The 18,369-nt window shown below is 38.0% G+C and overlaps 1 protein-coding gene across 1 annotated transcript in view; it reads right to left on the bottom strand.

The window, feature by feature from the left end:
• ARHGAP15 (Rho GTPase activating protein 15) overlaps positions 1-18,369 on the bottom strand; it is a 321,465-nt gene that overhangs the window by 118,927 nt on the left and 184,169 nt on the right. The window contains exons 9-10 of the mRNA XM_033064260.2: positions 16,214-16,336; positions 7,152-7,250 (exon numbers count right to left, since the gene is read on the bottom strand). Coding sequence (XP_032920151.1) covers positions 7,152-7,250; positions 16,214-16,336 — 222 coding nt within the window. The remainder of the gene's footprint in view (positions 1-7,151; positions 7,251-16,213; positions 16,337-18,369) is intronic.

Here is an 18,369-nt window from a genome sequence, read left to right as displayed (position 1 = left end):
CAACTCCGACTTGGACCTTGCACAACACTATTAGCTGGCTCTTACTCTAAGAAAGGTGGCTATAGTGGGATTGCCTGAGCCTGAAGACAGAAATGGCTGAGGAAAGCTTGCCAACATGTTTGCACTAAATTCAACCGCTCTTAATTTCTACTCAAAAGAAGAGTTTATTAAAAAAAAAAATTAAAAAAAAAGAAAAGCATCAAACATTTTAAATCGCAAACTTGCAAGGGCTTTTCTCAGAACTTTGTTGTTTTATACTGCATTCATCTCTACATTTGAGTTTATGCTCGTTGGCCACTTTAAAGTAAACATAGTTCAATGCCCTCAGAAACAGATTTCTTCTGCACACTAGAATTCCCTGGAAAAAGGCTTTATCTGCTGAACTGCTGGATATTTTTGTGTGTGTGCAATTTTTTTTTCCTATCAGTTTGTTTTGTTTCACCACCCCCTCCCCCCCTTTTTTTTCTCTTCTTTTTCTTTTGCATTCAGTGCATATAAAAGTTGGGAGCAAAACCCTCCTTGGAACAAGATAGAATCATAAAAGACTTCAGGAATCTCATCACAAGCTAAACAGTACAAATTGCACATTCTTCATGGAAGTATTAGCTTTTAGTGCGTGCCTGGATCCAAGCATAATAGATTATCCCAAAGTGGGAAAGAATGAACAGTACAAAATTAGCAGAACTGGGAGCTCAGATCATTTGGTGGAGCAACATGATCTCTGTACTTTCAGGGTACTGAATCTTAAAGCCACTGGAAACAGAATGTAAAATTATATCAGAGTAAGCAAGGAAGCATGTGTAGGCCTGGGAGAATCAAACAAGAGCTTGGAAAATACATTTACAGAGGAGAATAAGTACTGAAAATCAATGAATGAACTTGTAGGAAACAAACTGCTATTCATGAAGAATTTCTTGCTCTGAGGATAGAAAGATACGAGAGTGAAAAAATGCAGAATACATTTCAGTGGTTGTTCAGGGGCCAAGTGCTGCTGGAGAATAATCCTGCACTCAGACACAAATATAAAATGGTACAGGATAGGTCAGTCTCCTGAGGTTTCCCTTCTCAGGGAAGCCATGCCAAGTAAATCCTTTATGCCACTGGCTGATGGGTTTGGTCTAACCGTGCTGGGAAGTGTCCCAGGAGCACTGTGCATTTACTGGGAGCCCCAAGATGGTGGTGAGCACACCCTGGCAGAACTACCCTGTACTTTCCTGCTGCCTCCCTCAGGTCCTCAGGGATGGGAATGAACTATTTTTGAGTGCCAAATAAACTTAAAATTTTGCTTAAGCTAAATAAATCCTGAGGAACATGCTGTTGAACTCAAACCTGATAATGAGAATTATAATACATACAGAGGTGCAGATAGGTGGTGGAGTCCCCATCCCTGGAGTGATTGAAAACCTGTGTAGATGTGGCACTTGGGGACATGGTTTAAATGGTGCCCATGGCAGTTCTGGGGGAATGGTTGGACTCAGTGATCTTAGAGGGTTGTTCCCACCTAAACAATTCTGTAAATTTCTTGGGGTTTTATACAGAGGTTATGAATCCATTCCTTGGCTGCACAAGCTTTGTGTGTTCTGCCCTCCTCATTGGTTTTTAATCCACTCACTCCACCATGCCAAAGCCAATGATCCCAGTATGGGAATCCTTAGCTTGAGGAGGTGTTTGGGATTTTTTTTTCTTTTAATATTCTTTTGCAGTTCTTTTCTTCCGTTAGAAATGAGATAGCATTAGACTCTTAAAAACTCATTTTTTTCCTAGCTACATAAATATATTCACAATACTTTATATTTTTAAAAGTCATTTCCTCTTTGCTTAACTTCTTGAGATAAGTGAACTCTCCTCTGTGTAAACATTCTACCAGAATACTGACTACCTTTTGAGCGATATATGATTTAGAAGGTAATGAAATATCACTTTCTTTTTCCTTTTTTTTTTTTTATAAATAGGTTTTAAAGTGCTTTTAGCTGCACTTTAGCTTTTAGATTAACAGATAAAACTGATGAAAGGGACACAACCTTCTGTCACAAGGCAGCATGGCATTTGGGAGGTGAGTAGTTTAAAATACTGTTTTTATCTTCATTTCTCTCCATTGGGATGACTGTGTTTCTTTACTACATCCCATAAGGTACTTTATCTTTGCCCATAAAGGCATTTTCTTCCTTAAACCTTGAATATTCTGCAGCATGAGACTGTGTGTCTGCATGTCTGCAATGATCTTGTGCACAATCAAGCACAGCTTGATGGGTATCAGTTTTAGGCACTTGGGGGTGTCAGACTTTGGAGCCTGTGAGAAATCTGAATTTTGGAGAGCAAGAAGTTGTTTTTTTTTTTCAAAATCATGCCTTCTTAAAATTGAACATCCAGCCTTTAAGTGCTTAATGGTGGCCTCTGAAGTCTCACTGGGGCTACCCCAGATCACCCCCAAAGCCAAGAGCCCCACACTCAAAGGGGTTTTTGTCACTGTTCTTATTTAATATGATTTGTTCCCTGGGTCTCAGAGCAATGAAACCCAGTAAATAATACACTGGACACACAGAGAAGATAACAAAAGGAAATACTTAAGGTACTATAATAATTTTAGCCATTCTTTTTTCAGGTCACTATAATCTGCCCAAAGATAACTAATTGTTCAAAGTAAACATTCCACTCCGACCACAAAAGGAATCCATTACACAAACATATAATTCACAGTCATTTTTAGTGGGTTGTAAACAGTTTGGAATGAGCATAAAATGGGACAAAAATCAAAGTGAGCATTTAGAAATGAAAAAGTGTTTGCTACAAAAGGTCAGTCCCTTTACTTGGCAAACTATGTAGAAAAGCCTGGGAAAATGTTGAACACACAAGCAGTAAGGGAATTTTAAAGCCAACAACCTCCCTGTTTCTTTAAACAGACATCGGAACCTATAACTGGATCCTGTCAAACAAACGACAGCAAAAAAACATAACAGCTGCTAAGAAGTAAAGTTGAAAGATAAAGTTTTCTAAGCTAAGAACCTTCTCAGAAGTGGACTAAAGGTCTTTCTTAAATCTTTAAGCAAGGTTATGGATCCCAGGGTGGCTTTTAGGCATTGAATCAAATATGTAATTTTGTGTATCATTCCTGTCAGAGCATCCTGTGCTCCAAGAAAAGCAACAGAAAACAATATCTGCAAGGTCCAGCCTAGAATGGAAACGGTACCTGTAATCACCGACTTTGTTGCCTGCAGTGTCATTTTTCAAGTCATTTTGAGAACTCTAACTTGGATTTGGGAGTGGAGAGAGAAAATGAAGGATGTTTCAAACCAGAGATGAAAGTTAAATTATATTTCCCTGGAGTATTAGGACTGTATTTCTTTACAAAACCCAAGCCACACTGGATCCCTGGGTAGGTTTAGGATACGGACTGCTCGGGGTGTTCATTTACTCTGTCATTAGACACACAGACAAATGATCTTCCCTGGAAAAGAGTTTAGTATCAGACTGTTTTCACACGATAAAACACTGCTATGAGAAGTATTGGATGGCATGTTGCTGAGGTACAACACAGACTGATATTTTTATTTTTTTTAATGCGTTTTACTCATGCCTTTCACATATTTTTTAAAAAAGAAAACGCAAAAAAGGAACAAAAAAAAAGACAGCCAGGACTTTAAAGGGTCGTGGATAACAAAATAAATAGGCGACTCCAGAAATGACTGGAAATGATATCTGGGCTAGAAACACCAAAAATGGGCCCCACCCTTGGCAGAAGAGTGCAGTGTGTGAGTTGCAGTGCACTGGGAGGATTGTCCCAGGCTCTCCTCGCTGCTCTGCTCAGCTCAGGGCTGTGCTACCTGTCAGACACTTCTCAGAGAGAAGAAGGAAGCACATTGAAAAACAAATGGTAAAACAGGAATACAGATTGAAAAGGGCAGGTTGATGGCCCCAGAAAAGCCTGAGGTCCAGCCAAGGTGGTTGTGAATGGCAAAGCAAAAGAAGAAACAGAAAAAAACCACAGAATGTGCTGTTCAATCAAATTTTTTTTCCTTGAAGTCCCTGAGAAGACAGAAAATGAAGAAATGCTGGAGATCCTTGACTAGTCCCTGTATTTCTTCAGTCTGATTGCTGCATGGTATAGAATTATTCTCTTATCCTCACCAGGTCACACCACAGACATGGGAGGTTTTCCCATTTAGGATATTGCATGAAATACCAAGGATACAACATGCTCTCCCAAGATAGTTTTACTTTAGAGGCACAGGTCTGGATAGCTCAACAATCAGGACTAGAAGTTCATCAAAATTTATGAATGAAAAATGCAGCAATTATTATAAGTAATTCATAAATATAGGCAGAATTAAGAGAAAAACTGAGTTTCCTTAAAACTTAAATTAAATGTGACAATTTCCTTGCTAGTTTCAGAGAATGGGCACATTTTTATTGCCTCTCTATTAAATTCCACTACCAGCTCTGCAAGATGGCTGAGAAAATGGAGAGAGACCTTCTGCTTCACAGTTCTACTTCAATAACTAAAAATACAAAAAGAGGCTGAAAAAGTGGAATTCATTCCAGTTTTATCACATTCACAAGTGAATCCTTGTTGGATAGATAAGCATTATGGCATGAGATTTTTTTGATCAGATCTTAAAAAGCACCCCTATTCTGAAATGGTGAAGAAGCAAACTAGGGGACAAATGACCAAACTCTGATTTAAGGTAGAGCAGAATATACCAGAATAAACATCCTTTTGATGCTCATTTTAGAATAGTGTAACTAAACAGGAAGTCTTGCCAATGGTTAATGACAACCTCTAAATTTTTAATCTGTGGGAGAATATTGCTACATTTGGCTATTGTGTGTAACCTCGTCTACACAGGAAAATGTACTAATTAATATGGTTTATTCAGATCCCTGCTAGACTTTCTTTCTGTGCACAGTGATTATGCTTTAAAAATCAGAAAAACGAGTAGAAAACCAGTAGGTGAATAACAATTAAATCCATGAGCTGATATCTAGGAACACAACCGTTCAGGGGAGCACAAATACTTTGTAAGTAACATTTAGGGATGGTCTCCTAAGGTCTTTTTTTCCTAATAATCCTTTATCTTAAGCAAGTAACACTTTTGGTACAGTAACAGTATGTGGATGATATATTCTCTAAATAGGAAAAGAAAGCTTTTCTACCCCAGCCAATATGCCAGCTGTACCGAGTATCTAGGCCATCTTCCTAAGACTATGAAAGTAAACATACAGTTTTCATTAAATGTGCCTTTCCCATAATTGGTACATAAGTATTTCCCATGACTCTGCAGTTGAGTATCTTGGCTGGAGGCATATCTGGCCATTAAGAGGAGGGCTTCAGATCTGTTGAGTCTCAGCCATGCCGGGAGACTTGGCACCTCCACATACTGCTTCCTAATACCAACCCCGGCATAAAATGTCATCAGAAGCTTGCATAAACATTGGACTTAGCTTCACATAAATTACTGCTGTCCTGAGATAGTTTATGCCAGAACTTAGTAAAAACAACACTTTGAGTAAATAGAATGTGAGTAAATGCAAGCATCTTAATCCAAGAAAACGATAATAGAAAAAAAAAAGTGCATATCAAATATAAACTCATAAATATAATGATAACATGAAATTTTTATCTCATGCCATGTGATTAGCTTTTATTTACACATTAGGCTAACCAAAAGGGGTAAGTCACAGCAAGTTTGAAGGAAACACAAGAACTATAATGCACTACTCAGAAGGATGAATCGCTCTGAAGGAATAGTGATATATCCACTTTCTAATATGGACATTTTTTTGATAATCACACAGACAGTAAACATCTAATTACGTTCCCTGAATTTTTCTACTGCAGTTCAGCAGTGCAGAGACCTCTGGCCTCACTTCTACTTGGAGGAGTGGTCAGATACTCCAAAACATCTATGAAATATCCAGCACATTCTTGGGGGAACTTGCTCTGAGGTTGTAACCAAGCAGTTTGTTAGACATGTTCTGCATGGAGTGGCATTTTTGCAATCTAATCTCTGCCTTTCCTTTTCATGTTCTGAATTTCACCTCACAATTCCTCCTCTATTAATAGTCACTTCACACATTTTTCCCCTTTTTTTATCCAGCCTCCAGCCTTCCTCCACAAAAACCCAATGCTACTATCTCCCCCTACTGAACGATCTCCAGTTTGTTTCAGTCTCTGACTTCCTGCCAATCATTCTGGGAATAATAATATCCCAGTGCTCTCTTTGCTGTATAATTAAAGCATGAATTTCCCCGAGTTTGAAACTCCGGGGTAGTTTTATTGCACCTTTCACTATAAAACCAGGTAACAATGGCCGAATTAAAATAGCTTTTTCCTTAGTGAGTAACACTAAGTATCTTTTTATTTTTCATGGATTCTCTTGTTCTGAGACTCTAGTATATGGTTGTGACAATGGGTTCACCCAGCCTTATTCTGAAAATAAATTTTCTATCTTTTGCAAGATATATGTTTCCCCAGATCCCTGGAACAAGTTGTAAACTTGTAACAGATGGTGATGAAGCCTCACATTTTTATACAATACATTTTAAGATTCTGCATCTACCGCATGCACCTTCCAAAGAAAATGACCTTCAGTGAGAGAAGATACACTCTGCAAAAAGGAAGGCAAGCAACGGTGTTAAGTGCATATTTTTTGTACTATGAAAATCCTTCTTGTTAATCAAAACTTTTAATGAGGATGGATACTCATTTCAGTATTTTTGCAATATCGTGGCTTTTAAAATAACTGTAAAAATTAGACACCTGCACTCATTAAAAAGAAATGGTCACGGTAGAATGACATTTATTTTGGGTAAATACAATTCAAGACTTAGGAAATAGTATCGGCCTTACATTCACCAGGGACTTTAGAATGAAAGTTACTGACATTTTATCAATGTTTAGCATTTGCTTACCCAGAGAAAGACTAAACCAACAACATGTCAAGAAAAAAATTGGTAATAATCAGCATGAATGAGTTCTATTAATGTCTTATCATATAAAGAAAATGAAGACACACAGAATGTGATATAGTTCCATTCATAACTATATTATAGATTGTAATGTCTGCCTATCTTGGCAATCCAAAGAGAGTTACAAGGTTAAAGTTTTCATAACTATTAGAGAAAAAAAAAGTATTAAATAATCAGGTACTCACCTCTTTTTTCAACAGCTGCTATGCAGAGTTTTACAAACTTAGGAACTGTAGATTTCTCATGCTCACAAACCAAGCGCAAATGGGAGCCAAAAATTTGATCTACATTTGGAAAACAAGAGGAAAATACATTAAGGCATATAATTATTAGTGGGATTTTTCTCTCTTCTCAGCTTGCCCATTAATTTAAAACTGAGATATTGAGGATGTTCAGACAAAGTTGGAACCAAATCCTTTTTGAGTCCTAATGGTCATTAGCTTTTGCCCCAGAATCAAATACCTCCACATCTGCTGCTCATAGTGCTTGATGCTTCCCTCTGGATTCAAGTTTCAATTGACACTTGCACCTTAATTTTGACCTTTCTAAGGCTTGGAGATCTCCAGAGTTTGCTTGGACCTGTCATAAAAAATGTGCAGGCAGTTCTTTAAGTCGTTGAATACAATTTCCTGCAAGATGCACTTGGTCCAACCTAGAAACTCATCTGGTTGGGTGACCTGTCAATTCCACTGATTTGGAAGTTCCACTCTTTCATGGAGCACTGTATGAGTGCAAGGACTTCATTACTTGGCATCACCAGGACTTAGTGCAATTTCATCTCAACTTCACAAAATCTTTTTTTTTTTTAAACTCATCAAATTGCCTGTCAGAAAAACAGAAGATACTAGATATATTTTGATGAGGATTTAATTTTACACCATGTTTAGCTAGTGATTAGTCTCACTTCCTTCATGAGCAATCCTTTAACTAGATAATGCCACCTTTTAGTTTTTACGATTTCAAAGTTTTGATCAGCTTTGACTGTTGATCTTGAAACATATTTGTATTAGCAGGTTCAACTCGTCAGATTACTAATTAGCTTCCTCCACCTCATTTCCACTCTGTGTGTTTGAGAGATTATGAAAAGAGCAATCAGTAACAGGGACGTTGTCAGCTAAAATCAGAATGAATCAAACAGATGAGAGGAACTGCTCAATAGGAGCCAGTTAAATGCTGAAACAATAGGAGTGTGCTGTCATCATTTATCCGAAGAGACAGTCTCCATATAGCATTTCAACAGAGCACTATGGTTTGTAAATTGGTGTGGAGGCTTTGAAAATTATTATATAGATAGCTGAAGGGTGATAGCACCAGTCTGGACTTTGCATAGCAAACCCAGCAGCAGCTCCCATGGCACTGCATGTTTCCATCATAGTCAGTGCCACCATAGTCCACCATAACCAACTGGAGCAATTTTTTGCTCCAAAACCAACTTTTTCTCACCAATAAGTAAAAACCCTGTGCTAAGTAAAAATTTCTGTGCTACAAGGAGCTCCATTTTCATTAATCACTACTATTTCCTACTCAGCTCAGATTTCAAGAGCGACTCAATTGCTCAATTTTCATTCCAGATACCCCAGAGCAGGGAAGACAGTGACAGAAACAAGGTGCAGGGCAGGGGTTCCTTTGGACATCTCAAGATGCATCAGGGCAGTTTATTCCAGCACTTCCCAAAGTGTGTGATCTGCATTCTGGGAGAGTACATCAAAGCCTGAATTGAAGTTATTCGGAGTTTTGGCTGCAGAAGGGATGGAGGACTGGGTTCACAGAGATGCTCTGAGGAAGGTTGTGTGCATGTGTGGCGTTAAGCATTAGCGAACAGTCTGTTACATGTTTGGGGGTTATGTTTCTGACAAAGCACAGTCTGGTTACATTTTCTTCATAAAACATTTATAGCTGCCTTCAGTGGTAATTATACATACAGAGATTTATGATTAAAATGTACTAGCACTTCCTCTTTTGACATCTTAATTATTTTTTTTAAATTTTAGCAAAGACCTGTCAAATTCTTTGCATAATATGGAATGGTCTCCAATGTAAATTATATTAAAAAAGAAGTAAAAACTGTGTCTTATTTGGTGGACAACGACACTTGTAAACAATTTCAGAAGCAAAACAGGCAAAGAACTGCTCTGTGTTTAGATGGCAACATATGAAGAACTGAAGTGAAATGAATGTGTGGCTGTTCAGCAGTTTCTCTTCTGTGTTATAACCACTTTATAATCAACTTCCAGGATTATTTCACAGTTACTCTTTCAAACTCCAATATGAACACAGAATATTTGGTATTCCTAGGAGGAAATTTTGAACAGGCTGAAAACAGTTTTACAATTCTCACCTAGTCCGTTACTTCATTTCTTGGTTCAGATTCTATATTTTCAGTAAAATATTTAACCTCATTTTTTTGTACCTTTCACTGTATGGATACAGTCACATTTTGTACTCCACAGTTAAGCTTTACATTTAAGGACACGGGCACAAAGGATTTTTATCTTGGATGGAAGGGCAGCAAAGCAACATTAACACTTCCTGGGCATCAAAATAGACTATGGTAAAACAACAGCAGACAAATGCTTTGGAGGGTGTTTTTCCCCTTCTAGAAATTCATGAGCATTTACAAGTACATGATCCCATGAGTCATACAAATACTCTCAATTCTGAGTACTACTGGACCACAAATTCCATGACTCTCTCTAATCAAATGATTTTTTGTTGGATGTTTCTGTACATAAACAAGGGAATGGCAGCAGTTATACTGCCATATTTACACTTGTGGAGGTTGCAGGGATACTTGAGGAAAACTCGAGATTTGTTTGTGCAGTATTTCAGGAAACAAGGAATAGTGAATTGCTCACTTTTTAGGCTAGATTTGTATGTAAATAAAATTAAAATATTATTTTCTTATTCTAAGTGTAAATATATATTTAAACTAGTTTAAGAGAAAGCTCTCCAGAACATTTTTTCAAAAAAAATTAAAAAACTGCTCCCAAAGGGATAAGGGAAGCAAAAAACCCCTTTGTTTGATTTATTTGTGATAAGGTCCTCCAAAACTTCATCTTTTATGACTTGAAAAAAAGAGATGTACACAACACTCCTAACCTCCTGTTATGACAGTTTATGTTTCCTATCCAGCTTATTTAACTCAAATGCCTGGGAAATAGACACAATTACCACCTTATGGAATGCTACTTAACTTTAAATGGTCCCCTCTGAATAGAAATCCACTTTATCTTCTCAGAGTTATTCCAGTTTCTCAGGAATTATTTCCTCTATAGGCTCCTGAAATGCTCTTGTTTCATCATTTAAAAATTTAAACTAACAATTGTTCAGAAATATCTTTTATTAGAACAAAGGCAATTCCCATGCAGTGGATTCTGTTCACAAGGGCTTGTACAAAGGAGCTGCATACTATGCCCATATACAGCTTTAATCATTCACTCTTTCAGCTGTTATCAATTTAAAACCAATGAAACTCCCACACTGAGTCCATTTGAGCAGTCAATTTTAATATCTTGGGGCATCTGTAGTTATTCTGAATTGGCTGCAAAAGCAGAACTAACAAGTTAAGCTCTAACCATAAGTCTACATCAGGCTGGTAAACCATACATCAAACACCGACAGTTAGTCAATACTCTAGTATGAAAAACCAACAAGCATTTTTAAGAAGAGCAATATATTCATAATATGTTTGGTGGTATGGTTTACATTACACATCCCTGCTATCTGCACATTAAAAAATCTGCTGGAGATGGTGGGGTGTGTGACAGCTTTGCTCAGGGATATAAAACCAGACACCAAAAGAGAAGGGAATGGACATTCACAAGTTGTATAATATAAAATGATGATTATGGCTGCAATGAATTGCTCGTTCTGGGGAGCTTCAAGTTTTCCCTGAGCTTGACAGGGCTACTTTTTTTTTTTTTCTTTTCTTTAGTAGCTCTTGCAGGCTACAGCAGAGCCACTAATCCTGGGCTGCAGAAATCTTGACTATGGGAGACAATTCTTCTGGAAAAGAAACAATTAAAACAAAATCACTAAAGCCACATCCTCACTGAGAATGTCATTGTTTAACTGCTTTGGGTGTACAAGGATGAGATGTGGCCACACTTGGAAGGAACTCATACTTCAGTGTGTTTTATTAAAAACACAAGGAAGGGCATGGCCAATACTCCTATGTCTCAGGAAGAAGCCCGAATTCTGGCATGAGAGGAGATGGTATAATGGTACAGTTCCCAAGTTTTTAGAAACAACAATAATATCTATGTAACCCTATGCCTTTCAGGAACACAATTAACTGTGCAGCATCTGGTCTGAACTCCTGGACTAACAGAGCTTTGTATCAACATCTAAATTGTTTGTTTTGTTTGTATATGTTTGGATGTTGGGAAGGAGAAGAGGGAAGGGAATGAAAAGAAAAAATCAGAGATGAATGTGAAAGGAGAGGGATAGAACAGTAGGCACCAGAGCTGTGAACTTTTGCAGAGGGAAGTGATGCATTTGGAGCCATATTCTTAAAGGTGACTTCTTCTTGATGCTCTATGTGTAGTCAGACACATTAAGTCAGACATTTAAGTGATGCTGATTCCAGACTGGGGCTCCAAACATTGCCATGACACTTTTACAATAAGTGGGGCAGGTCCTCAGCTGACTGAAGTCGGTGAGGTTGTCAGTGGAGCTCCCCTGATTTATGAAAGCTGGGAATCTTGCCAGTCTTTTAATGTGGAGATTTACTATATATCGTTGATCTGTGGTGGTCATCAATTTAAAAAAAAAATTTACATTTGTGAACAGCTACTATTAAGTGGCATATGAGCTGCCAGATTTGTTTCATTTTCTCAGAAAAAGAGAAAATAGTATCACAGACACAGGTCTCTCAGGAAATTCTGGTGTTTTACTGGGAACAAGAGCTTGTTTGAATTCAAAGAGAGGGTGTCTGCTGTACTACTCAAAACACTTCTCCCAGAATGAGACATTTAAAAAAACTCTGAATAATTTCTTAGCATCATGTCAAAGGAAGAAATCACTTTGTTCAGCGTCTGGCCCTCCACAAGGTTTAGGAAAAATGCTTCCAAACGTCCATATCAAAGAAAGGAATACCCTTGTGATCCATTGTCCCTGAAAGTCAAAGGAAACATTTCTTAACTTCCCCTAAGCTCTGATGTGCACCAGAACACTTGCAAAATTCCTTCATAACCTGCAAGAATTGCAGAACACACCAAAGGTGGGCCTTAATCTGCTTTTTTGGGTTTCTCATGAACATTCTGCTCATTACATTGAGCTACTCCGAGGTCCAGTGAAACATATGATACAATAAAGACATTTTCCCTTGCCTGGAAATGAAATGGTTGGTGATCTCTGTGCTGTGATCTGCACAACCACCAACATATGCTGAGCCCTGTTCTATAGGCTATCAAGCCAAATCACAGCTAGCTCCTTTCACTAGCAATTGAGTGGCTTTTATTTTCATCTTGAAACAGTTGTAACCATTCCAAATTTTATGCTGTTTTGGCTTTTGCCTTAGCTTATGAAATACATTCAGTGGAGCTCCTTCGGTGTCTAGCTTTTGGGAAAGAAAGATCCACCCTAAAAAAAAAAGAAACCTAAATAAATTTCTTGCCAGCTGCATAGCTTCATTTTCCTCATTTCCCACAGTGTCATTTTTGTGAGGTAGTTGGTCATGATTTTTTACTGTTTGCTGAGAGTGTACTTTGTGATAGTCTACTACCAACACTATCATCATAGCTTTAAAATCACAGTTTCACAGAAGTTTCTTTTCCTTTGTTGGTCTAGAAAATCTCAGAAATCATGATGTTAAGAGGCCAACATCAAGTTGAAGGTTGGCTATTCGTTCTGGGCAATACTAAATCATGACAAAGCTCAAACATAAAGATCAAAGTTCAATAATAGACTATAAAGTTGTTTTAAAAGAGAAGATTTATATATTATTTTTCTAGCATATTAGTGCAGATTCTGTAAATTCTGAGAATATTTCAATCCCGAAGAAGCAAGGACCCCTGCCCTAGAGAATAAATTTGAACAGTTATTCTCAAAATAACACTGCTCAAATGGCAGACATGGGACATGCCTCTTATTTACTATTTCTAGATTGTGTGCACGTGTACATCTAAGAACACAAGTGTGATGAGAGACACAAACACATCCTGCAATGTCCCTGTATTGCACATCATCTCAGAAATGCTTCAAAAGGCTTCGAGACCAAGGGTGTTTTGTGTCAGCACGAGTGAGATGGAACAAGGACAGATGATCTTCATTAGAGCTCTCGCTGGAGCATGAAGAGCCCCAGCCACCAGCCCTCTGCAGTGAATGAAGCCAACGTGCTGTTCCCATTCTGGCTTCTTTTATGCACAGGACTAGAAAGTAAATGGGACAATGATGACAAAATAACTTTTTGTCATGCAAAGTGTCAGTGCATCTTCATTTTCAGATCAACATGTAGCTAACATTCAGCCATCAGTCTTCTGCATTCCCTGGTCTGAGTGTTATCCTCCTTATTATTTCCATTTAACTCCCTACTTTACTTTTTACACTGATATCTGCTACGCTGAACACGAGCAAAGTTTGGGCAAGAGTTAAATGACAATCACATAATTTCTAGATTTCCTGATAACAGTGTTGGCAGAACAAAGTACCCCAGGAGATCAAACTGCTATTTAATTTTGAAGCCTGTATTCCCAAATTTGGTTAATGTGGAGAAATGTGTCGAGTTTCCTGGCCAAGTGAGCATGCATCAGCGACTCACAGAGCACAGGACTGTGTTTAAGTGAACTTACCACCTCAAAATGTATTTACTCATGACTATAATTTACGTGTTAAATTTATTGGAGTTTTGGTTCCAGTGTGACACACAATGTAAAAAATCAATATGGATTTGAGAGCTTTATAGTGCCCCTGGCAAATATGAATAGCACTTGATGAAAAGTGAAGGTTTTCACAGCACCTACAGTGCCACTGCATTGGAGTAATTAACACCACACGCTTCACAGATATTTATATCAATTCTTCACCAGCACACAGAACAGCTCTTTGTCAGGAATTTGGTACCAAGATGTCCTGCAAGGCTTTATACACACTTTTATTACGAGCCCCTATTTTAAGGGATTTGCAATTCTGACAGAAGTATTTCCCTATGGAATAAAAGTTCGTAGGCATGTTCTCAGAGCTGGAGGAATTTTTTCTTGTAAAAATTGGTTAACATTTTTTTCCCTTAAGAAACGAGCAAACAAATAGTTCTGAGGGGTTTCTGCAACCATTTAAGTCACCTTTAGAAAAATAAATAGATGCATCTCATAATACAAAAAATTTGGCAAGCTTTTCATTGGTAATCTGGGTGGTTGCATTTTGTGATTTAAAAATATTCTAATGCAAGACTAAAAATTAACATTTAAAAGTGGCCTCTGCATAAGCACCACAACTGCATTTTCATAACATTTCAACAGATTAAGGGGATAAACTGTGGGGAAGACAATGGAGGAACCTTATCAAATGAGTATTTCACATAGACTTACCGTTGATTGGAATTAAGCTGTGCTAACGAATCCTGCCTCATTTGCATGGCCAAAACCTAATCCTAATGAAACTTCATGGTAGATAACTAACATGTTTTCTTCATGGCAACATTAGTTTGGTAATAAAACTGTGCTGGGTACAGATTCTGAGTTACTGTACCACAAATCAACGACACCTCTGTTATCCACAGAAAAGTGTCCCAGGCAGAACCAAGTTGTGTTTATGAATCAAAAGCTTAATGAAACTCTAGCAAAACCCAAATTCATCTGGCTTTCCTAGAGAGATATATTAGAGGGTGGATTTAAGTTATGCTAATGAATCTGGATTTGTTAGCAGGGATCACATCTGATCCCTGTGTAACACTGCAGGAGATTCATCAGCCACACTTTATTAAACTGAAAACCCCAGCCCTTAAATCCAGAAATTAAAAGACTATAAATTACTGCTCTATTGCTGTAATAACTGAAACAAACTATCATAACACATTCAAATCCCACCCTCATCTCACAAAGTACTTCAAAAAGGCAAGACCCTCTGAAGTATTGCAATTAGTTACTACAAATATGTAAGGACAGATACTCAAAGTTTGGTGTGCACACCTCACACACACATACTGACACATAAATGACATTTTTTCAAAATTTCTGTGTCAGCTGGAAGCAGAACCCCATAAGTGAGGCACATTGTGGTTTCATATAATGAAGACTTCCTTACAGTAAACAACACTGCACTGAGCATCCCTGCACGTATCTAAAACATAAGAACTTAATTCATCAAATCTTCTTCTCTCCAGACATGGGCCCAGCTGGTGTTGAACTCTTGTAGCTGCTTTAGCTTATGCTGGCTGGGGTCAATCTCTTGGCTCAGGACAGACAAGTTTAATACACACTAGCAACACCCCTTGCCATTTTTGACACACCACTGGAACACTCACACTGCAGAGATTGACAGGGGTGGCTGGCAAAGCGCCCCTTTCCAGTCAATTTGCATGTGCAGTTGTGGGTTTCACACATAATAATTTGGGAGTGCGTAAATTTTTCAAGCATTATTCCAGACAATATTTAAAAACACAGCTTTACTTGGATGTTAGTGGTCAGAATGCTACTGCCTTCAAGTTAACTACCAGCTTCTCAGCGAAACACTTCTTGGATAAACTAACAAACACGTTTTATCAAAGAAACAATTTTTTAAGGGTATGTGGAAGTGATGGCTGACCAACTTAGCAAGAAATTGGAATAGTAAAAAACCCCACAGATTCAAAGCATTTCTTATTCGCTGACATGTATTTCAAATTGTTAAAAATGGATTTTGTTGGTGAGTTAGAAAAATAGTGAGAGAAGACAGCAGAAAGTCTTTCAACAAATTAGTCAGCACAGCATCTGAGGGCTTATTTTGGTTCTAAAACATAAAACCATATTGATATTTTATTCTTAAGAAGAAATGGAGTTGTGCAGCACCTTGATTTGCATTGTTCATGGCATTAAATGGAGGGGTTTCTATCACTTGCACAACAAAGCAGAAAACCTGGAGGAGCAGTCAGATATCAAAGAGGAAGATGAACCATACATTGATTCTTTTTTCTTTATAGCTCAGCAGTGTGTTATGAGACACAGCAACAAAACCATGCTTAAGAAGTGTTTGTCCAATGTACTGAGTCAAATATTCATTTGTGATTTTTTAAATTTTTACACCAAAAAGAAAAGTAGAAGACTGAACACACCTTTGATAAGTCCCTTTTCTTGCAATGTTTTCAAGGAGGGTCTTCGGGAGATGAACTTCTTTAATCTGCTTTTAACTCGGTTTCTGTCATTTGTGTCAGAGGCACTGTAGTTCAGCCTGAAAACTGACAGAAATCAGAAGAGAAATTTTTGGTGAAATGACATTTCTAAACGAACAGTAAGTTTCTGAAATATCCTGAGAAAAGAGTGGCCATAACCACCCTGGTGAGACCCCAGTCATGCGGTAGGTCAGCAGCGTGGTTGGCTGGACACTCCAACCCATCTGATTAATACTTCTGTGAATAAACACCATGAGTTCACTCTGCCGGTTACGCGCAGAGCTCTGTTATTTATTGCCCATAAGTATTTGGATGGCGACCAGTTTGCTCATGAAGTGTTCACGAATCCCACAAGTTTCACATGGGTGATTTTTCAGCTCCAACTCCGAGTGTGCTACGCACTATTAGCTGTGCACTCCTTGCGATGAGAAAGGATGGATGGTCACACCACCAGTGAGGGACTGGGTTCTCTTGCCAAGATGGATTAAGAGTTATATATATATTTAATGCACTTATAGAAAACATGGCTGAGTGCCACGAAATGTGTGCAAGATGCATTAATTTATGGAAGGAAAAGTATTCCCGTCCTAATGATTATATTTTATTATATTTAAGCGTTTACCAAACTGAGAAACAATTTGAGTGCAATTTATTCCTGCTCTGTGTCAAAAAGACACAGAATCCAGCTGCAGAAAATCCCCTGGAGGAGGTTTCAAAGGCATAAATTTAACTTTTTCTCTGCTGAGGTGCTTACAGGGCACGGTGATGGTTATCAAAATAGGCAGTGCTAGCAAGGAGGAGAAGTTCAGCGTGCTCCAGAAGCAGCAGAGATGCCACGGGGAGACCTTTCCTAGAGTTTTTCCTGAACAAGCAGGATTTTAAAGATTTTTAACAAATCACCTAAGACTTGCCAGCCTTGAATAACTTCTGTTCAGTGTCCTGAGCTGTCACTGCCCATTTCTGAGCCAGAGTGGTGCAGCCTCACTTGGCAAAGGTGAATTCCCTCAAGGTGAATTGGCAGGAGCCTGGTCCATTGTCCCTTTGACAGCATTTCCAAAGAGATAATTTATTTGCAGTTACAGACATGCTCCCTTCCCTCCCCATCCAGACTGAACCTCCCCTATAATGCAGCAATCTTCAGACAGAGGATCCAAGGAAAGAGAGAGCGCAAAATTAAAAGTATGATCATTATTATCAGTCATTATTTTTATCAAGGTGTTTTGCATTAGGTTTAAACAGAACCAGAACATTTAAAGGTGCACAATTATAAAACAATGGCAAGCTAAAATAACTGTTTAAGCAACAGCAACAACCCTGGAATATTGTGGTTTACATTACAAATCTGATTTTAACAGCCAAACTTATAAAATGGTTTACGCTTTGCTGTTGTCAAGGGAGAAAAACTTGCCAAATTGTTCATTTTTAGTAAATAGAACATAGCCAATTAAGGAAAGCAATATTTAAACACATGCCTACAATGATCAGAGCATAGTTTGCTTCTGATTTCACTACTGATTTTAACAGAAGAGTGTTCCATTTTCCCACAGCACTAAAATGACCCCACACATACTTCCACAAACTAGTAATCACACAGGACAAATAAAAGGACACTTTACTGGAAAATACATGGCTTCGTATAATAATCCATCACTTATGAAAACTAAAATTCACATTTTTTAATGGTAGCATTCCTGGAGTGATGTATCATAGAACATAAAGATTAACATTCAATTGATGGTTGGTGCTTTTTTAACATTATAGCGAAAGACTTTTTGTTCAAAATTGAGCAATCCTTGGCAGGGACAAGCTAAAATTCCAAGTCACTTGGCTGTGCTAAAAAAAGAACAACAAATGGATGTTTCTAATTCTGCATCTTAGTGGTGCTTTGAAACAGTGAAGTGAATTGCATTAAGTTTGGGGTCTCTTTGTTGCTGTATATCACTCTGTCCATAGCAATTCACAACTAGGTTGGCTTTATCCTAAAACTTCCCTAAATGATGTAAAAGATGCAGGAGTGAAAATGCACTTTAAGTCAATAATTTGCCTGTCTCTTTTCCCACTTTGGGGGCTCTGAACCTCTTTTATGCCCACTTTGAGTC

The sequence above is a fragment of the Catharus ustulatus genome, chromosome 7, assembly GCF_009819885.2.
Source record: "Catharus ustulatus isolate bCatUst1 chromosome 7, bCatUst1.pri.v2, whole genome shotgun sequence".
NCBI lineage: Eukaryota > Metazoa > Chordata > Aves > Passeriformes > Turdidae > Catharus > Catharus ustulatus.
This window is presented reverse-complemented; position numbering and strand designations above follow the sequence as displayed.